Source organism: Silurus meridionalis, chromosome 14, assembly GCF_014805685.1.
Source record: "Silurus meridionalis isolate SWU-2019-XX chromosome 14, ASM1480568v1, whole genome shotgun sequence".
Classification (NCBI taxonomy): Eukaryota; Metazoa; Chordata; class Actinopteri; order Siluriformes; family Siluridae; genus Silurus; species Silurus meridionalis.
In genome coordinates, this window is record NC_060897.1 from 20,905,435 (window position 1) to 20,927,475 (window position 22,041).

The 22,041-nt window shown below is 41.1% G+C and overlaps 1 protein-coding gene and 1 long non-coding RNA gene across 2 annotated transcripts in view; one reads left to right on the top strand and one right to left on the bottom strand.

Annotated features, from left to right (window-relative positions):
* trak1b (trafficking protein, kinesin binding 1b) overlaps window positions 1–8,554 on the bottom strand; it is a 9,116-nt gene extending 562 nt beyond the window's left edge. Inside the window, 17 exon segments of the mRNA XM_046865633.1 lie at window positions 1–993; window positions 1,091–1,193; window positions 1,324–1,602; window positions 1,706–1,944; window positions 2,129–2,213; window positions 2,216–2,340; window positions 2,492–2,568; window positions 2,792–2,926; window positions 3,027–3,101; window positions 3,185–3,315; window positions 3,645–3,723; window positions 4,019–4,127; window positions 4,317–4,414; window positions 4,587–4,703; window positions 5,053–5,129; window positions 7,160–7,354; window positions 8,422–8,554. The exon segment at window positions 1–993 is cut by the window's left edge and continues 562 nt beyond it. Of these exon segments, the coding sequence (XP_046721589.1) occupies window positions 240–993; window positions 1,091–1,193; window positions 1,324–1,602; window positions 1,706–1,944; window positions 2,129–2,213; window positions 2,216–2,340; window positions 2,492–2,568; window positions 2,792–2,926; window positions 3,027–3,101; window positions 3,185–3,315; window positions 3,645–3,723; window positions 4,019–4,127; window positions 4,317–4,414; window positions 4,587–4,703; window positions 5,053–5,103 (2,457 nt within the window). The 5' untranslated portion in view covers window positions 5,104–5,129; window positions 7,160–7,354; window positions 8,422–8,554 and the 3' untranslated portion in view covers window positions 1–239.
* Window positions 7,800–8,997, top strand: LOC124396533. Its single transcript, XR_006927791.1, has 2 exons — window positions 7,800–8,172; window positions 8,448–8,997. It is a non-coding gene; the product is annotated as an uncharacterized LOC124396533 (long non-coding RNA).
* The last annotated feature ends 13,044 nt before the right edge of the window (window positions 8,998–22,041 follow it).

The following is a 22,041-nucleotide window of genomic DNA, read 5'->3' on the forward strand; positions in this document are numbered from 1 at the left end:
TGTGTGTTAAGTGCTTGGTGGTTGCGTATTTCTTCCTAAGTGTATGTAGGAGAAGCTGTGTGTGGAAGCTAGACTTTTGGCTTTAGGTGCTCAGGTGCAGAATATAAACACAGGGTTATGGGAAAATAAGCAAGTCAGGAGAACGCTCTAGTGCAAATAGGCAGGACTTTGCTTGTGGAGGGTAAAACATAAATTTAAATACATATATTACAGTAGTTTGGGTGTCTACAGTGTGTCATCTACTTGAGACTAGTCTGCTTGGGAAGTTTTGGTGCAAGGATCAGCTCGTCTGCTTGAGGCCCAGGGCCCTTCATCGCCATGCTCGCTCCAACCACGGCTGGGTAGCTCCGATTGCGCCTCAATCCCTCGTTTAGGGGCGTAAAAGGAGAGCCCGTCCTCCTCAAGCCACCCAGAGGGCCCAGTATGTGGCGTGGCCCGGAGATCCCACTGGCTCCTGGACTTGCCAAACCCAGCCTCTTCAACTTATCAACCAGGTTCAGGTTGTACACGCTGACATCTGTCTGGCTCTCACAATCCCTCGCCTGGGTCCCTCCTGCCACCTCTTTCAGAATGGATCGTGCTGGTTTAGAGGCTAGGAAGTTTTCATAGGAAGGGCTATTGAACGAGTAGTCAGCAGCATTGTCCGGATCGACGGAATGGGGGCTTGGAGTATGTCGAGCAGGGGAGTTTTGTGGAGTGGTGGGTTTCTGAGAGTCCAGAGGAGATGACTGAGGAAGGACAGAGGTGGAAAAATAGACATCACCGCTCGCCCTGTCCCAGGTACGTGGCTGATAGACCGCTGCGGAAATCCCACGTTCCTGTAGTAGGCGCACTAGCCCCAGTGATGTGCTGAAGGTCTTGGTGGAGTCACGTAAGTTGGTGAAGGACTGGGACTGGGAGAGACTTAAGCGGCGAGGCGTGCAGGGGGTAGCCGCGGGGGTGGAGCGAAGGCTGGACGACATGGCACATGAGGTGGTCGGGGCTGGGTTTAGACTGTAGAGAGGAGAAGAAGAAAATGAATGCTAGATGTTTTTGTTTCGACGCTGGTTTACATTTTGACAATTTGAAGTGAATAAGCACACCGCCTGACCTGGGGGTGACTCTGGTAATCTCGTCAGATGGGTGGAGGATCCTGCAGGTGGTGAAAGTGTAGGTGGAACTGGTGTGGGCCATGCACTTACCCGGGTAATGCACTGCAAATCAAACAAATAAAATCTCATCAGAATTCTTTTTTACACAAAACAGTAGTCTGTAAAGTGTATATAGTTACTAAAATACAAGAGATTCCTTTAAAAAAGCAGGAAATATCATAGAGTGACTCACGTGAGAACTCGGAAGATGCGTAGCCGGTGCTGAGGCAGGGGGACGGAGAGGCTGAGGGGGCATGGCTAAGAATAGGATTGGCCATAGTGGTGGTGGTGGGAAGGTTTTGAAAGTATTGCTCTCCGGGCTCATCTTCCTCATAGTCGCTGTAATTATAGACCTCCTCTAGGTCGAGTTCTAGAGGCCGGAAACCTTTCGGGACGACACCGGGACGGGCGTCTAAAATACCGCCGAGGTTAGGCTGAGCTAACTGCTGCCAGTGCTGCAACGTGGCAGAGCCTGAGAGAAGGTAAGAGAAAGAATTTGAATTCCTTTGACTAACATGGTCTACACTTCGTGTTAACAGTTTTGTACGTTACCCACAATGGGTGGAGTTTCTCACCTTCCAATGGTTTGACAATCTGTAGCTTGTCTGGCAGATACGGCCGGCTTGGCCATATTCCCAGCGACATGATGCTCTCTCCAGACACGATGCCATGAAGTGGAGGATCGCGGTGCCTCCTCTCGCGCGCCTCCTCAAAGTAACGCCGCTCGCTCAGGCAGTTCTGTCTGCGCAGTGACAGCCGGCGCAGTGCCAGCTTCAGGTCATCCGAGCCGAAATGCTTTTCAGGACCGCCAGAACTGGACAGCGACGAAAAATGCCACACATATACACAGAAGAATTTGTTTCTAATCCAGGTACTCAATTGTGAGTACTTTAGAATCAAGGCTTTAGATCCCAAACATCCCTGAATGTAAATAAAACTTGTTTGTTTACAATATATGTAATTAACGAGTCTAAAAGACAGCGTTAAGCCCCACCCACCCGGCATCTGTCGACTCCGCCTCCAGGAGCATGCTCTGTTCACGGTTATCGAGGGCAGCCATGCTGTCAGTGTTGCTGTCGGAGAGGATAGGATTAGGGACGAGAAAGTCTGATTGGACCCTGGGATATTAGCAGACGACGGAGCCGGTGAGCGTTGCCTGACTGACTGGTTAACATTTTTAACCGTCTCGAACACACGCTTATGACGCACGCTGTAAACACAAACATTTACAAAAGGACATGAAATGGTTCAAGTCAGTTAAAGAGGCAGATGCATTTTAACAGCTTAATCATGAATTCCAGTTTCAGTGCATTGGAATACATCCCATAATAAACCAAAAACTGGAAAAATAAGAGACGTACTTTTGCTCATTCTGTTCAGGGTTCTCATGACTCAACTCCATCCTCATAGAGCCCTCGATTTCAGCGGCCAGAGAGTCCTGAGACGCACAAGCACACGAGATTGATATTTCAATCAAGATCACACAGGCTTTGCCGATCAAAATCATTTTCTCTTTTAAGTTCGATTTGATTGGCTGAGAGAAATCATCCTATCTTTATTTAGCTAATGCTATATGTCCCACCCAGGGTACATTCTGGCTTCAACACAGTGTTATTTTATGCAGTACGACACAATTTTTGGTATGTTGTGTGTGTGCACACCATAGGGAACGGTCCAAGAGGATGGAAACGTCGCGGAGTTCCAGACACATTCCTGTTGCGCAGGTTCTTCAGCTCTTCCTGAGCCTCATGCAGCATCTCAATACACTCCAGATACTTTTCACCCAGCTCCTGAAGCTGTGTGTTTGGAGAACAAAAGCAATTAGATAATTATAACAAATTTAAAAAATTATAAGGGATTAGAAATGATGTGCGTGATGTCACACATCCACTGCACCTCGGCCGTGAGTTGCCTCTGGGCGTCTTTCGCTGCCACCAGATGCTGAGAAAGTTCCTCATTTTCCAGGGCACACTATAAAGCACAAACGCACAAATATACTAACGCAATTTTTTTTCTCTGGGTCACTTCTTCACACTAAGTAAAGCGAGCCTCACCGTTTTGGCTTTTTTCTGCAAGTCGACCACCTGCGAGAGCAAGTACGTGATTTCTTCCTGCTGCCGAGCCGCATCCTCCGTCTTCCTGGTGAGCTCCTCAGCTATGGTGGAGATCTGCAGACTGGACTGTCCTGGAGATCAGGTTTCCGAGTCAAGTTATGCAGCAAGCAGCGAGAATTTAATAGCACAATTGTGCAGATTTATGGTGGAGATTTGTGTAAAATGAAGCTGTGTCTTAGTTGTGCACTATTATACTTAGGCAGTACTGGCTCGAGGAAGCAGTATTGAATATTGATCAGTTTTAAATTACACTGACTTCATGACAGTTTGTGTATCTTTCTAGACTCGTCTTTGACATTCATTAAAACAACAAATAAAAAGAAAAATAGGGCCACCTGCAGGTAATCTAAAACAGTACTAGTGGTGACAGTTCATCAACTTGTGGTTTGTTTTAACTTACTGAGCTCTTTAACGCAGTCGTTCACCAGCTGCTGCTCTTTCTCTTCATATGTCTCTGTCTCTGACTTCAGATTACTCGCCTAAACAGGGAACCACACACACACACACACACACACACACACACACACACACACACACACACACACATATATATATATATGCCGAACACGACTGTCCGACGGGTGCTGAAAGGACAGCGACGCTTCAGCACCCGTGTTTGGGAAAGTGAAAGTTAAGTCAACGAGTTAAGTCACCGAAACCTTGTTGAACTCTTGATTCTGATTGGTCAGAAGGTATCCATAACATTTACTGTATTGAGATCCTTATTTAACATATATGGAAGGATTTTCCAGTGCCAGACTACCATATATATACCTCTGAACGGAGAGAGAGGTTCTCCTCTTCCAGGTCTCTGAGTTTCCTTTGAAGCAGGTCCACATTGGAGCCACTTTGGAAAGGCAACTGTGCCCTGCTCTGCCGACCTCTGACCCCACAAAACACAACAAAACACAAGAAAAGATTAGCATGGAACCAACACAACACATTTACACAATGCACAGGGAAGGCAGGAGCACCATTTTTTGGGGGTTTTTTTTGGAAAAAGCCACATTTACACTTGAACATGTATTTTGGGTTGTCTTTTTTTTTACAATTTTTGTTTATTTAGACTAACGATGGAGACGTGGTATCCTCCCCGCTCTCCTCGGCTGTGTTGGTGTAGAACTGCAAAAGCTCATCTTTTAGATTTAGTTCATGATGAAGCTGAGCCACCTGGGAGAGAGAGAGAGAGAGAGAGAGAGAGAGAGAGAGAGAGTAACAGAGGTTGTCTGAAACACTAATTTGCCGGTTAGCTAGCATACTGTTCATTGTGAAGATGAAGAAGCTCACAGCCTGTTTATTGAATGTAATGAATGCTACGTGCTGATTGGTAGACCCGTCTCACCTCCTCTGTAATGTTCCCCACTTGTTCCTCCAGATACTCGTTCTGCTCGGATAAAGTTCGGTTCTTCTTCAGCAGGGACTGGCCGATCCGAGCAGCCAGCTCCAGGTCCCGTTCTTTCTGTGTATGTATATATATTCATATAAAAAACATAACTTCTAATATATTATCACTATATACTTAAAAGACATCATGAATGTTCCTACAGGGAGATGTTTCTTTAACATTTAATGGAAGGAGTCTCCAGTGTCAGTGCTAAGTGCTAAGAGAAAGCTGTAGCTTGAGGTTTTTCCACCACGGGAATGTCTTTGTGGTGGAAGACACAGGTGGATGTCTTATCGTCCAACTAAAAACGTACAAGTCAATCTTTAATAGATAAAAACGATCATTGTTGACGTATAAGAGGAACAATTGATGGAACATGAAGTGCAATCACAGATGATGGAAGGACTGGATTTGTCCAACTCACCTCCTCCAGAAGTCTGGTGACAGCATCGATGTCATTGTAGGTCTTAGTCATCTGGCCCACTCGTTCAGCACATAGCACTATGAAGAGGACAGAGAGACCCTCATAGAAACCAGATAATCTTCTCTCATACTTATTAATGACAGTAGCAGTGCAATTCCAGTGTTGTTATGAGAAAATCAGCTCCCGGCTGCAAACATCCTGACACGATCCTCGTAACGCCAACATCGCAGCAATCATTACCCCGGCAACTGCTGCCATGCCGACAGCATTCAGCAACTGCTTCAGCTCAGATAACTCCCACAGCCTCACACACACACACACACTTCCCTGCAGCTTTAAACACAACATGCCAGGAAATGGTTTCCTGTTTTGACATTCATTCTAAAAGAAAGCTCAGATTTGTACTTTTTCCTTCAAATCTAACGCAGGAAATGTACGGGCCAAATACAAATAACAACTAGAGACTGAAAACAGCAACTATTTTAGTATCACATGAACTGTGCATCAACAGATTGTTATTCGCCAGAGATATCATCTGACCAAAATCCCTCTTCAGGAAAGTTTGAATCACATATTAACATGAAGGGTGCCAATAATTTCAAAACCCTCATAAAAGATTTCATTTTTATCTTTAAATGCCAGAAATACACTTATATAAGTTTAATACCTGCCCCTCAGTCACATTATACAAAGCTCTGTGTTCTTGTTAATATTTCATTTTTCGTGAAGATTTTCTGTAACAGTTTCTACCACAGCGCCCTCTGGTGGTTTCACTCCCTTCACTATATATACGCTGCAGTCAATCTAGCGCATTAGTCAGGTATTAATGGGTCACTGCACAGTCTCTATAAGACAGAGGTACAGCATTTCATATTCACACACACTTCCTTTTTTCAATTATCAGGTTCACACCTCCAACAATTCTGATAAATCAGAGCTAGATTGAAAGCGGGGAGTGGGGGTGGTAGACTGAGAGAGAGAGAGAGAGAGAGAGAGAGAGAGAGAGAGAGAGAATACAACAGTGACAAAAAAGTATGTAATATAAATATAGGAATGAGAAGGGAATGAAAGACAAAAGGAGGGGGAACAAGATCGTAAAAAGAAGGGCAAAAGAAGAAACGAGAAGCAAGCTAGCATGAGCAAAAAGAAAGAGAGACGATAACAAGATATAGTGATTGAGAGAGAGAGAGAGAGAGAGAGAGAAAGAGAGAAGACACAAGGAGTAGGAAAGAATAAAGAGAGAAAGAGGATAGCAAGACAGAAATAGATTCATGAGTGGGAGGTGACAATTCAAAAACTAGCAAGATTAAAAAAAAAAAAAGAGAGAGAGACGATAACCAGGTAGAGATGGATAGACAGAAAGCGATAGAAGGGGGGGGGGGTGAAAGAGCTAGGACACCAAAGTATATTATAAAGTTGGGCAAAGTATGAAAAAAAAGGACAGGACAAAAGGGAAAAGATGAAGAGACAATGAGACACAAGTCAAAAAGAAAGAGGGACTGAAAGACAGAAAGAGGATAGCATGATAGAAATAGAATGATGATGCATGCAAACACTACACAATCATTACATGCAATAGAGATGTCATCACACACACACTTTACCAATGGTGCAGTCCTTGTTGAAGCAGTCCAGCTCTGTGCACTCATCCCTATCGCTCCTATACATCCTCCCACTCTCTCTCTCTCTCTCTCTCTCTCTCTCTCTCTCTCTCTCTATCGCTCTCTCTCTTTCCCCTCTTTTCTACCCGTGTTGAAACAAAAAGCTCCTCTGGAAACACAAGCAAGCTGAAGATACACAAAACACCAGAGAGATGCAAGGAGAGCAAATGAAAGAGAGAAAAGAGAGAGGGATGAGGTAATACGTTTTCTGCCTAATTTTAACGCCCTTGTAACCGGCGCTTCATTGATCTTATAAATCTGGCCGTCCTTTGTCCCAAATATGCTCCAAAAATATCAACAGCAATAGAAGGAGCTCACTTTATTTTAGCCTAACGAGAGCGATGCAGCGGGGCTTTACTACTTTAGTCTGGCATTCTGCTTGAACCCAAAAGCTTCCAAAGCTGCATGAGGAGGATGGTGCACTACAGTACCACATCTGCACTTACAGAAGTAGTTGAGGGTCTCCTCGATCTGCTCGGCAGTCAGCTCGATTTGCGTGTCTGGAGAGATGAGGGGAGTGTGCAGCCAATCGTCATGCTCATATCCGAACACGCTGTCGGCTCTCAGCTTGTACACCGGGAGCTTCTCCTCCAACAGGCTGATGATCTCCACCTCAGGGAGCTCGATGCTGTTACACACATCTGTGCACAGGTACGAGGGTACGAAAGAACGCAAGGCACTCAGTTAAACACGCAGAGCACAAATACTGATGCAGCTTTGGAACAACAGCGCTGTGAAGGATATAAATTCACTATATCTCAGCACACTGGGTTTCATTTGATTTTGACATGAAGGTATGTCATAGAAAATAAATCATTATAAATATATAAACACACAGTGGATACAAAAAAACCCTGAATGAAAGCGGATTAGAAATGCTTCAGAAAATGGCTATTTTAAATAATAAAATAAATGTCAAAAGACGCGCTACACCGCCGACAGCCAGCAGGGGTCGACAAACGCAAAGTAAGAGCGGTGGTGCAGGAAAACCCAGAATTCTCCATGCTCATTAAACTGGATTGCCTGCACCTGTAAGGATTATTATTTAAGGCCATCTATTGCCACAGCCTTTTGCCACCCCTTTGTAGAGGGGTGGCTGGTATGGTATGTCAGGGCTTTGTATGACACTAGAAGTAAAGAAAGTAAAAGAAGCAAGGAAAAAAAGATATTTAAGACATGGCCAGGAAAAGAGGCAGAACCTAAGACAAAGAAATGACAACTGAAAATAGATAAAAGAATCTGTTAATGCCGATTAGTGGAAATTATCACTTATTTCGAGCTTATTGTTCCTTTTTTAGAAAAGATTCTTTGGTTTGATGACACCATTTTGCTGTTCCTCTTTGCTATTCTCTTCCCCATAATTTTTTTTCCCAAAATTGTTTTTCAATCAACTTAAAAAAAATCTTCCAGTATAGATTACAATCACAAAACATTTCAGAGGCACTTTAAACATCCTTTTGTAAGTCAATTCTAATAAACATTCCCCAATATATAAAATGCATTACTGCTAATTGCAGTGTTTCTAAAATAGCTGACAGAACAAAGGCGCTTGTAGCAATATTGTTGCCATTTATTGATATTTCAACCCTCCAAATGCCTCATAGCATGCACAGGCATGCAGTGATTTATAATAATAATAATAATAATAATAATAATAGTAATGAGAGAGTGACTATAAACTTCAGAAGTTAATACAAACTCCACCGACCTGTGATGGTTTCTGCATCCCGATAGGCAGCATGCGGTAGCAGAAGGGGAGGTTCCTTGGTCCCGTCGCCTACATACTGCTCTTCCTGAATGGACCCGAGAGGGAGCTGTGTGTGTGATGCTGTTTCCGAACGATCAGAGTCCAACTCGTCCAGCTTGGCAACTTCTCACCGAGCACAGAGAACATCGGCCATCGGGCGCTGGACCACCTGACACAGACAGATGTTTTCTTTCAAGTTATAATTCAATTTGAATTTGCATTGATACACAAATTGTGTGGTTTAATGTGGTTTGGACGGCCATGTTGGAAGGTGAAATGATGAGCATAGTCACTTCCATGAAAGGCAGATATTTGAATGGGTTTCCAGTGAGATTTTCAAGTGCATCAACATTTTATTGGTCATCAATGGCAATTAACTGTAGTGTGTTAATGGACCCTTGTGAATTCTTTAGTAAATGACCTTTCAGTGATTTTAGTAAATCATGTTAGTGTTATCCCATGTTTTAAAACCATAGCCAGGTGATTTGTGATGGTTTTTTTTAACTGGCTAGCCACTTGGATGGATTTAAACTTGAACTAACCCAAAAGTATGGGTTATTAACGCCATTTGTTTTGGGTAAAAAGTATGAGGGAATTATAACCTCATTACCAAAAAAAACAAAAAATTCATCGTGCTGCAGATTTCTAAACAATTGGAGTAGGTTTATAATCCTACCCGGTTAGCAAAGTGAACTTGGGCTGCTATTATTATCGGGCCAGCATTCACCCAGTCTTTGTCTCTTTGTCCATCAGGGACACTGTCCACAGTTTTTAAATTGACCTTGGACCAACGTTAGCATGGTTTTTGCCTCTTCCGATATCGGGAAGATATCGGGAAGATATATAAAAAATAATTTTATTGACGCATCCTTTTGAAAACTCCTGGTCAAATCTTTAAAGATTTATATATAGAATCCCTTTTTATTTTGTCCAAATGTAGTGAACAAGCGAATATATCTAGTATCGGATCTGAAACCTATTATTGTGGGGTATTTTATATAAGTCCATAATGCATCACATCTAAACTACATTTCAGAAGCTCTAAACTGCAATGAAGTTGATGAACTGTGGTGTCATGGCTGCCTCATGTGAGCCAATGAGCTCTCCATATTTACATCCACCTGTAGAGCAGGTGTTGAGGGTGTGGCTTTCGAGAATTGAAATAAACCAGACGCCGAGATTATTACAAAAATCCCAATAAATACCCTTTTTTTTTTTTTAACAAAAAAGACTGTAAATATGGACACGTGTGCATGAGTGTATTCATTTCCGGTAAACGCGTCTAGAGGCGTCGGTGACGTCATGACGTCGCGGCAAAGGGTGCCACGGTTCACCTTGCGTAAACAAACCGATTATCGATTATCATTTTATTATCATTATTAGAAGTGAAATATATATATTTTTTAAATTAACCGCATTTCCGGATGGAGAACCTTTTTGTTTGGCCACTTACGATAACGTGATGTACAGCTTCCTTTTTAGAATAAATAAATATCGCTGTATATATATTTTATAAGGTGAATAAATCAGCAGGGTGATGTGTCCTCTGTCCTCTGTCCTGGACTCGGTGATGGACAGATGATCAGGTTACGGAGGATGCAGGTTGCTGATGCTGAAGCTCTACTGCTCAATTCCGACACAAAGAGATGGTGACATTTCCGGTATTCCCAGTTCCACAAGCCACACAAACCCCCACACTACACACTCCTCTTGTCCCGTCTTTCACACCAATCCGTCTCAATCACCCATGCCCCCCTTTTCTCCTTTTTCTTTTTGCCTTCGTTTCTTCCTATGCTGAAGGACAGAGCATCATCCACAGCCGCCGCACCGGGCGTGACGTCACGGATTACGTCACACTCATGCTTCGGTCATACTGCACCAGACGTGTTTTGTTTCTACATATAAAATAAAATCCTTTCATTTTAGGTGTCTGTCATATGGATTTTTATTAATTATTTATAAGCTGATGTTTATTTGTTAATTACTGATAGCTTTTTTATTTTTTGTTTTATTAAAAAAGTAATTAAAATTGGTCCTGTGTTGTCCAATTAATATCTTTTGGTATGTATTATTGGCTTTGGTGAAGAATCTTTAAGAACCTCAGACATGGAACCAAGCCGTGTCTACCAGAAGGCCGTATCTATGAAGATCTAAAGTAATGTTTGGGAGGAAGCCCATAAGTGAGAAATACCTAGAAGTTCTGCAGAACCAGGGGATTGGTTTTCTCCAACCTCTAATCCTAAACCCACACACACTGCTATACAACATGAACTTCACACTTCTCTAGTCTAAAGCACAGATATGAACTTTTAACTTGATTCGTCTCAACTTGGTCAGGTCTCACTCCTTACTCAACCACGGATCCATTTTACTGAATACATCCGAGATGGTAAAGATGATAAGTGCAAGTTAGCTCTGCATTCCTCTGCATAACCTATCACGCTGAGACACTGATGAATAGTAATAGTACTTTTGTAGTCTATTTAGCTTCATCTCAGACTTCCTCTCTTCATGCAAAGCCCATGATTGTCAAACTTGGCATATAAATGGCTTAGTAGCCCGGTACTCACATCTGGTCAACATCCAGCTGTGGAACAATGGCTATAAATATACATTTGGAAACAGCTCCCAGAACACACACCACTTCGCCTCATGAGTACCTCAGATTTGCATCAAAAAGGACTAGAAGTTACAATCAGGTTTTAGTATCAGATGGTGGTTAAACATTTTCAGATGTTTCCTAAATGGCCCAGTGTTTCAACAAACTGACTCTTGTGCACCTTAACATGGCAAGATTTTAGTCTAGAACCATTTTCTGGTCTTCTTCCTATTGAAAAGGTCTTCTAAAATTCTAGTTACTGAAAAACATACATCTGTATACAAGCAGAAAACACATTTTTGGATGGAATGCCAAATATTAGAAGAAACAATGACAAACTTTGGATCTAAAGCAACTTTCAAAAGGTGTCTCAATGGAGAACAGAATGCTGGACTGAAACTTTAATGGGTTTTATATATTTGGGTTTGGGTTTATATAGATATATTCAGAATTGGGAGAGGTTGATTTGAGGTTGGAAGATGGCATGAAAGATGTGCTTGTGTGGAAACAATCAGCAGGTGGCAGCACTGCATAAAAAACAACCCCTGTGTTAGTAGGGCGTTTGTTTCTCTCATTTCAAACAAGCTGCACAATGCATTATGGGTAAGTGTATCCCCATTAGGACGCCAATCCACCATAGTGCATTAAGGCTCCCTGAAATTTTCCCACAGTGCATCTGGCTGTGGTTTGAAAATACACTGACTCAGATCACTTGACTCAGAGAACCAGGACAACCAGTCATCAACTGTATGTTGGAAAGCAAGGTCATTAGTGTGGTGTCTTTGTAGGGGAGTTACGACATGCTGGTATACTGTGATGGACAGTAAGGTCATCTCTGAGGGGGTTTATAAGGATGCTCTTAAATCCATAATTAAAAATAACACAAAAGGTTCATATATTTAGGTTTATTAGGTTTTAAGGGGTGAAGATAGAAGATCAGTGATTATTACTGAGATCTTGAAGCAATTTGATAGAAACTTGGAGCCATGTATTTATTTTCCTTTGGGCTACACACACTTGAACAAGAGTAAATATGAGTGGTTTTTTTATTTAAGGAAAAAAGAGAAAAGATCTGAGAGAATATTCTCTTTTTTCAGTCTTTAAACGATGTGCAATATGCACAACATACCATGAAACGTATTTCCTCCTTACGACAGTAATCTGTTTATTTTTGCTCGAATGTGATCATTAAGGCCACTCGGCACCAGTTACAGAATAACAGAATAAATGGCTTGTGTAATCCGATTTCCCCTTCTGCCATAACATGCTTTCTTGAGACTCTGTCATTCTGCTCAGCTGTGTAACCTGTGCTTTGAGATGACTTCAGCATTACCTTCTAGGTCAGGCCTTGATATCACTCTTGGGGAATGTCCTCCTCGCACGCAGAGGCTGACTCGAACAGATTTGGCAACCTTTCTATTCAGCACTGACTCATCTGGACGCTCTGCTGTTTTAGTGTGAAACTTTTTATAAAATATTATCTGACACATAAACACACTGTATAGGAAAAGGAACTATTGACTTTTCCAGCCAAATGTCCTTCTTTAATGAAAAAAAGGTTCCATTAAGTTGTAATATCTCTTTATCATGGCACCTTTTAGTGGGTGGGACATTTTAGGCAGCAAGTGACCATTTTCTCCTCAAAGTTGATGTGTTAGAAGCAAGAAAAATGGGCAACGTAAAGGATTTGAGCGAGTTTAACGAGGGTCGAATTGTGACGTCTAGACGACTGGGTTCGGAGCATCTTCAAAACTGCTGCTCTTGTGGGATGTTCCTGGTGTGCAGTGGTCAGTATCTATCAAAAGTGGTCCAAGCAGGGAACAGTGTTGAACCGGCAACAGGGTCGTGGGCGGCCGATGCTCATCAATGCACATGGGGGGCGAACCAACAGATGAGCTCATGTAGCTGAAATTGCTAAAGGAAAAGTTAATGCTGTTGATGTTTGAGGGGTCACGACTGTTTTGGCAGTCTGATCAGAGTGTATATAGAAATGTATTCTGTCCATCTCTGGGTGAATTCTTGAATCTGATTGGTGAAAGTTTTCTGTCATTTTGTAGGTTATCTGAACATACTTGTTCTATTATGTTAGCATTTAGCTACAATAACTTTACACAGGGATACACGGTTAATTCAAGATTAGAGCACAAAAAAACGAGTTGAATTGTTGAAAGGAGTCTGCATTGCCAGTGGTTTGTAACATGGGCAAGTCATCAAAGAGGACAAGTTCTTTTCTTTTCTTAGCTTATAAGTCTGAACTGAGATCTATCTGTTAAAGGGTGAGCGATGACTGACAGGAACTAACATGTTCAAGGATGTAAAAGAAAAACGGGGGACATTTATAATTGCTGTTTTATAAAAGCAACATTTATATTAATATGCAGCTTTTTAAACTAAAGTTCTGAAATAATTGATTGGTTACGCCATTATGATTGACTAACACGAATATACACGATTGTTTGTCTCTCGTCTCACAGACACAGTATATCTACGTCCTGGTGCGTGCATCGAGGGAAGGGGGGTTTGCTATCTGCTGACATAAAAAAGACTCAGGTCCCTGCAGGTCTTTATCCCACCTGTGTTGCTTTAAAAGGATGGTAGGTGGAGTGATTTAGAGGCTGAATGAGCCTGCTGTCAAAGCGAATGAGAGACAAAGAAAGAAAGGACATGTCCAGACTGATCACACACACCCCCTCCTCCTTTTCCCTCCTTCTTTTTTTTTCTTCTTTCAATAAGAGGTCTTTCCTTCAAGCTCCAAATCTCACTACTTTTAGACTCTGATTGTTCTGTTTGTATCTGTAAGATGAAAAGACGGCAATCGGTCGATCTCGTCTCGTGCCAGAACAACATCCGGTCACAAAACAAAGGTGTGACTGTATGATATGTGACTGAGTGTAATGTGGGCATACAGGACGTGTGTGTGTGTGTGTGTGTGTGTGTGTTTGGGTCAAACCCTCATAACGTACACCTGTCCTGCCTAATCCATTATCCATGCTTTACTATCCATCAAGTGAAGTCGGTTGAAATGTAATGCACTTAACATGTTTTAATGGAGGACTGATTTCTAGTGGTATTGGGGTCTGTTTTTTGTGCTTCTGGATTAAACAGATTTTAAGGAGCAGCTGAAATCTGGTTCTTCTCAAGGTTTCTTCTTGAAGTCATCTATATGCTTTGTGACCAATGTCTATTGGGGGGGGGAGAAGAAAAATGTGTGCTCAGTCAATTCAATTGAGAAATGGAGCTAGTTAGGAAATCGTATCTCAGATTTTCCAATTTTTCAACAATATTTTAAATTTCCCACATGTAAACCTTTTCATTTTGTTTTTCACAATCTAATGAAAATGTTTACACTACCAAGTCTGCAGTTTTAGGGCCTGGGATGGTAAAGACCACTGGTGAAGACCACTTTGTGCATCTTTACATACTCCATATAAGATTCAGCAATTATGTGGCGTTTTGTTGAGATGAAATTTATACAGCTTCATTAACAGTGGAAGCAAATGATGTCTTGATGCTTTACAAATTAAGATTTGATTTTTGTCAAAAGGTGCACAAACTTTTACACAATTTTCATCCTCTCTTTCTATTTCAATGTGTTTCGATTTTTTTACCGAGTCATCACATCACACAAACACTGCATAGTTACTGGGTGATGAATATTTAGCAAAACGATTTATATGCAAATCTACTTAATCCATATTTAATCTGTGTGTGTGTGTGTGTGTGTGTGTGTGTGTGTGTGTGTGTGTTAATCTCAGGCAGACAAGATAAAAAATGTGGGCGTTTATTAGGGTGTTTATTCTCTAATGCCAGTGGGGTGTGTGTTTGTGTGTGTTTGTGTGTTTTCATTCAGCCGTGTCATCGCTCGCTTTGCTCATTCTATTTGTTGAGTCACTGACGGTAAAAAAGAGAAAAGCCACACACACACACACACACACACACACACACACTACCCTCATGAGAACTTTGTTATGCTATACTAAAAATATAGATTTAAATGAAACCTTTTTAAATGTTTAGGTTTCCATCAAGAAACACACCTACACACTTTTCTATGATGGATATTCTGTCCTTGTGTTTTGTTTGTAATATTGATCTGGATTTGACATTTTAAACCATTTATCATTGTTTGATTTTTTTCAAGTAAATTGTGTTAAAACAGAAAACAGATATATTGAGTTTTATAGGAACCTATTGTGGATCGCATTTAAAATTCCTAGAGCACAATTTATTGTTTGATGCTTTTAATGATTACAACAATTTTTACTTCAGTTATATTCTTACACTGATAATTGACAATGATGGAACTGTAATGAATGGACATTTGGTGCAACTAAGATGAGGAATGGGTTTCCTTTTGAGATTAGATCCCCTCAAGGTTTCTTCAACATTCTATCTCAGGAAGTTTTTCCTTGTCATAGTCGCCACTGGCTTTCTCATTAGGTATAAACTTAGAAAGAAAAAACTTATAGGCACTAAACTTGTACATTCCAACTTCATAACCTCTGTCTCTGAAAGGCTGCTTTAGGATAATATCCATTGTTAAAAACACTCTACAAATAAAACTGAAATTGAATTAAATATTGTAAATATACTAACAAAAGTCAACCCTAATGAAAGAAAACACACCCAAGTCTCTTTCTATTGTATCTAAACATCACCCAACTCCAGAAATATATTTAGTTCCCAAATCCAATTTCAATCATTTCTATTTGTTACAAAATCTGATTATCTGAGCTACCATAGGTGCAGTCACTAAGTTTATCATTGACCAAAAAAACTATCAATAAATAGTGTTCGTTATTGTAATACACCTAGCTGAACAACTGTGAATTAGCATTTTTTTCGAAATATTTACTGAGACTACAAAGCCCCAAAGTGTAGAAACATATTTAACTTATTTTAAAAGCTGTTAATGTTGTTTAGGCAAGGATGTGTGGTGTAGGGGGAAGTTATAGCCTGAGATGATAAAAAAAATGCCATATAAGTTGAAATCCATCCTGCTACATTGTTCCCTCTGCATTAGCGTTAGCTTGTGCTAACTCGCAAACCCTGTAAAAATTCAAATGTTTGCTTGTCAGTGTGACAATTTCCTCATGTCACAAATGTAACGTGAGGTGCAGCGGGTAAGTAACTTTATACGGTTTCACTCAAAACATATGGACAAAGTAAGTGTAATGCACGTGGGGCAGTAAATATAAATATAGAGAGATCACAATCGTGAATTAAAATTGCTCCAAAAAAAAAAAACAGGGAAAATGTGAATAACGAATCCAATTACTTAGACTGAGGTTAACTTTGACCCTGCTTAAAAGTTGATAGGTCTGTTTTTGTGTGTGTGAGCATGTGCATATAGTCCCATTTCTCACAACATTCATTAGTATTGACTGTGTGTGTGTGTGTGTGTGTGTGTGTGTGTGTGTGTGTGTGAACGAAAAAGGCCAGATTAAAGTCTCGAGGGAATCCAGGTGTCCCAGTGGTCCTCATTATACCCCTATTGGGTCTTGCTGTGGCCACAAATGAATATTTAAGAGTGTACTGCTGAATGGGTAACCCTGAGTCTGTGTGTGTGGGAGGGGGGGACAGTCAGAAAAACGAGCAGAAATGAATTGCACTTGCAGTGAGCCATATGAGCATAAGTATATGGAAAGTAAAAAAAAAAAAAAAAACATTTTTTTAGCCCCAAAATCTTGAATAAGTTTATAATATAGTATTTCTGTAAGAGAATACCAGAGCTGAGCAACTTCCTGTAACATTCTTAGACTTGGCAGAGGTATTGAGGTCCCAGTTTTGCAGGATATTTTTGTTTCTTTTCTTTTCTTCATATGCTGTAGTTTGTCTTTGCTAAATCTTTGTCTATGGCCGAGTATTAACCCCCTGGCAGAGGCAACTAACCGACATAGATGAGCTTGCACTATTTCACTGTTTGGCCAAATGTATAGGGACACCCGACTTTTCCTCCCCAAATTGTTACCACAAAGTTGGAGGCACACAATGGTATAGGATGTCTCTGGATTTAGTAGCATTAAAAGTTCCACTCACGTAAACTAGGAGACCCAAACCTGTTCCAGCATAACAATGCCACTGCGTACAAAGCCAGCTCCATGAAGATATCATCTACATGGGTTGGAGTGAAAGAATTTCCCCTGCAAAAAGGGGAATAAATGTGGAATGGGATTTTCAAAAAACACATCTAAGTCCTATGGCCAAATTACCACATTTTTTTCATAGTTTAAATGCTAACGCATACATCAGTGTCACGTATGAAACTTTCAGCTTGGATGACTTCAACGATATGATCTCTATCAGCTATTTGTTTTCAGTTGCTTGCATTTTGGGGAAGAAAGCCAGACAGGTTTGTCTACCTCATGGGCTGAAATGAATCACTCTCCAGGTTTGGAGATCGTCGTAGTCATCGTTATCATGGTAACATTTGAAAAGCAGATCGCATGAGGTAATTTTGCAAAATAATTAAAATTGCAAAGTCTGCAAAAACCAGAAACAAACTTTTGTGCCTTGATTTCATTTGAACAAAGAAGTGACGTGAGGATTATATTCAAATGTCAATCACAAGAATCTCTCTCGTAGACGCACACGATGAAATCTCCTGACTAGACGTCCAAGGGAATCTAGAGCTCATCAGGTCACAAGGTTACAGTGTCTGATTTCCCAGGGAGAGGGGGCGGAGCTAGAGCTCAGTCCGCCTCTGGCATTGAGATTGAAAGAGGGCCCAGGGGCGACATGTGATTGGCAGATCCTAGGTGCTTCAAAGCTGCTCAAGGATGGAGTGGATCTCGTTTTTGCAAAGACACTTATAGAAATTAATCCACCCACATAGAGTGGAACGAGTGTGTGGTGAATATCTGTGGACAAGAATGTACAGAAAAACCTTTAAAGCAAAAACAAGCATAATCAAATTCCGAGTGCAGGATGTGCAGATTGTCATGCAGATTATCGTTTGTTCATGTGGCTACCTCAGACAAATTTGGTCAGGTGCTTTTCCGCATTTCCTGCGACTCGAGACGTCATGTGAATCCTCAAATTCTGATTGGTTAGATGTTCTGAGAGTAGCCTCAGCATCAGTGTTTAATCAGCAATTGTTGTTTTTGTTTAGTTTTTGTTTCCAGTGCAAGCTTTTGCTGTATAAGAGAAATAAAACAAAATGTGGCATTGCAGGTTAAGAAGCAACGTACCGGTGATACCAGTAGCTTGACATTACGTTGTTGATCGGTTTCCTGTTACAGCAAGTCTTCAGGTGTTTCTTATTTCTTACCCGTCGTTCCATCTCCTGTTGCATATACAGTGGAACCTCGGGTTACGAATTTAATTGGTTCTGGTACTTTATTCGTAACCTAAAAAGTTCGTATCCCGATACGCGTGTATAGAGCGTGGGTGGCGATAAGAAAAGAACCGACTTGCCTGTGATTTTTTGGTGCGCGACGTTTATATCCCGAAATTTTGTTCGTAACCAGGGGCAAAAATTTTGATGAACTGCGATTCGTAACCTGAATTATACGTATGCCGGGGCGTTCGTAACCCGAGGTTTCACTGTATTAGGAGTGTTGATAGTGTTGTCCTAAATAAATCTCACATCTTTAGGACACATCTAACATTTTTTGAGTGTCTGGATTGAGTTAGCCTATAAGTGTGTGTGTGTGTGTGTGTGTGTGTGTGTGTGTGTGTGTGTGTGTGTGTGTGTGTGTGTGTTGTTCACTTAGTGCTAACCTGCTTAGAGACAAGCTTAGAGTCGTACTTATTGGATTTTTACCTCAAAAGTGATCTCTTTTGATATGTTGACGTTTGGCTTTCATCTTCCTGTTCCAGATACCAGTGAACACCTGCACATACACAATCATGTATGTGTGTGTGTGGACAAGTACCTCTCGAGGCCAGGAGCCTCTGTGGTTGCCAGGCAACAGTCCTCTTGTTCTTGTGAAAGCAGACTGTGTGTGTGTGTGTGTGTGTGACACTCACTGCATCAAAACTTAGAGATTATATACAGTATATTTGCTGTTTAGAACAAACCATAATCTATTTTGTTGTGCATTTGCAGAGCCGCTCCTCCCGTCTCCATTATCCATTCTGTTCTGATTGGTCGGACTATTCCATTTCCTTCATTTCCGGCCCGAAGTATTTGTTTTTCAGAAAGTGTGCAACAAGTCTGCCTTTCTGTTTTGCAATTACAGAGCTCTGAGACAATGGGTTGTGACCCTGTCTTCCTTAATGTGGGCTTTTCTTGTCTCACAGGTGCAGTGTGTAGCCTCCAGCAAAGTGTACTGGTGTGTGTGTGGGAGGGGAGGTCACGGAGTTCTCTTGTCGTATTTCCTCCACACCCACCCCCTCCTTTTTTTCTCTCAGGAGCCATGTCTAAAATCTCCTGCCATCTCCCTTATCTCCCTTCCCTTCACTAGCCTTTGATCCACTGATATACGAATCCACAGTGACTGCTTGTGTGTGTGTGTGTGTGTGTGTGTGTGTGTTTAAAGGGGAAGACTGGATGAGCTGCTATAGAGCCGAAGGGGGAAAAAAAAAAATCTCCACACCCTCACACCTTTTCTTTAAGATGCACAACACAGCCTTATTACAGACACAGACAAGTCGCCTTTCAAACCAATCTAGACAAATCCTTCATCCTCCTCCTTGTTCATAGTTCGAAGGGACGAGGACTGAGATTTGTGTTTGAAGTCGCCGACGAAGTCAAAGCGCCATGGCACGGCTTCAAACCGAAGCGGGCCGCTTTGGCAAGGCCTCAGTGAAATTCCTCCCACCACAACAAAGAGAACCAGAGGAGGGGTTTGGGACGGGGGGAGGTCAAACTTTTTTTCCCCCTCAATCACAAGTAAGAGCATGTGCTACAGAGCCGGCAACGTCAGCACCTCTGCTTTCAGAAAATAACTGCAAGCATCCAGACTAGCCTTTCATCTATTAGTCAGTGTTTTCATTGTAAATCTACTCGTGATATAAAAAAAAAAAAAGTGCACCACATTGTTGAGATTTCTGAAGGTTCACATTTTCAAATCGTATTATTTGAAAATTGCAGCAAAAAGAAATTTTTCAATACGGTGTTGCTTTTATGTCGAGTTACGCATCATTCATTACAGTATTTCCTTTCAGTGCAGGCACCACAAAATTACTTGCGAGGGAGTGGACACGTTTGAAACCAGCACTTAGTTCGCAATCTGCCTGCGTGTTCAGGTTTATTTATATGGAAGAGATTCAGATTCTCTTCAAGGGGGCTAATGCTTTATTTCTCAATCTTGATTCCTGAAAAAAACAAATCAAAACAAACAAAAACAAAAAAAACAATAAAAAAAACAATCCTGAGATACAGAGTGGAATAAAAGTCTTTTATTGTTTAGCTATGTCATCATCCATGTTCCCGAAAGAAGCCGCACAGGCAAACGAAAACAACGACGTCGCTTCATAGAGAGACTACCTCAAGATATAGAAAAGAAAAGATCTTTGTCAAGCCCATGTGCCCCTCCCTCCCTCCATCCATCCATCAGTCCCTCCCTCTCTACATTTCACCCCAACACCTTATTTGGAACGAGTGCGACACTGAAAAGCGCCTCTCTGGCCATTTTATAATAAGAATGCATATATTTCTCCCACCCCAATACTCCAAGGTTTAACAGCTAATCGTATAAAAAAAAGAAAAGGAAAAAAAAAAAAAGCTACACATTGTTACACTTTCAGTCAGATTACATAGAAACCGATTATTAGTGTTTGACACCATTTACGTGAGAAAGATCGGAGAAACCGAAACGAGGCAAGTCCACTACAACTCAACACTACAGAAGACATAAAAAAGGAAATACAAATAAATGGAAAAATATGTATAGAATGAATGCATACTAGAAATTAAAACCAAGCTAGGAAATCAGTTACACAGACTGATCAAATAAAAAAAAAAAAAGTCAAATAAAAACAATGCTTAAAAAAAGAAAAAGAAAAAAAAGTTTACAGTTCCATCTTTGGACCTTCATTCTCCATTCTTAAAAAGCAACCACTCAAGATCCCTCTCAACTTTCCTTCCTCCATCAGGGACAAGCTAGGGAGGGAAAAAAAAGTCCAGAAGAAAAAAGGAAAGAAGAAGAAGAAGAAGAAAAAGAAAGTGGGAGGTGACTTCCCTTCCTCTTGTTCCTCGTAGAAAACTCCCTCTCATCTACAACAAGTGTGTACATGTTTGTGTGTGGGGGTGTGTGTGCGCATATGTGCATTGTATCAGGCACTTTCCGATATGCTCGCTGCAACCCTTCAGTGACTCCCAGGCCAAAAAAAAAAAAAAAAAAAGCTACACATTGTTACACTTTCAGTCAGATTACATAGAAACCGATTATTAGTGTTTGACACCATTTACGTGAGAAAGATCGGAGAAACCGAAACGAGGCAAGTCCACTACAACTCAACACTACAGAAGACATAAAAAGGAAATACAAATAAATGGAAAAATATGTATAGAATGAATGCATACTAGAAATTAAAACCAAGCTAGGAAATCAGTTACACAGACTGATCAAATAAAATATAAAAAGTCAAATAAAAACAATGCTTAAAAAGAAAAAGAAAAAAGTTTACAGTTCCATCTTTGGACCTTCATTCTCCATTCTTAAAAGCAACCACTCAAGATCCCTCTCAACTTTCCTTCCTCCATCAGGGACAAGCTAGGGAGGAAAAAAGTCCAGAAGAAAAAGGAAAGAAGAAGAAGAAGAAGAAAAAGAAAGTGGGAGGTGACTTCCCTTCCTCTTGTTCCTCGTAGAAAACTCCCTCTCATCTACAACAAGTGTGTACATGTTTGTGTGTGGGGGTGTGTGTGTGCGCATATGTGCATTGTATCAGGCACTTTCCAATATGCTCGCTGCAACCCTTCAGTGACTCCCAGGCCAAAAAGAAAAAAAAAAAAAAAAAAAAAAATGCAGATTCATTCAAGCAATACAGCTGAGAGAGAGAGAGAGAGAGAGAGAGAAGCTGTTACCAGACGTGAG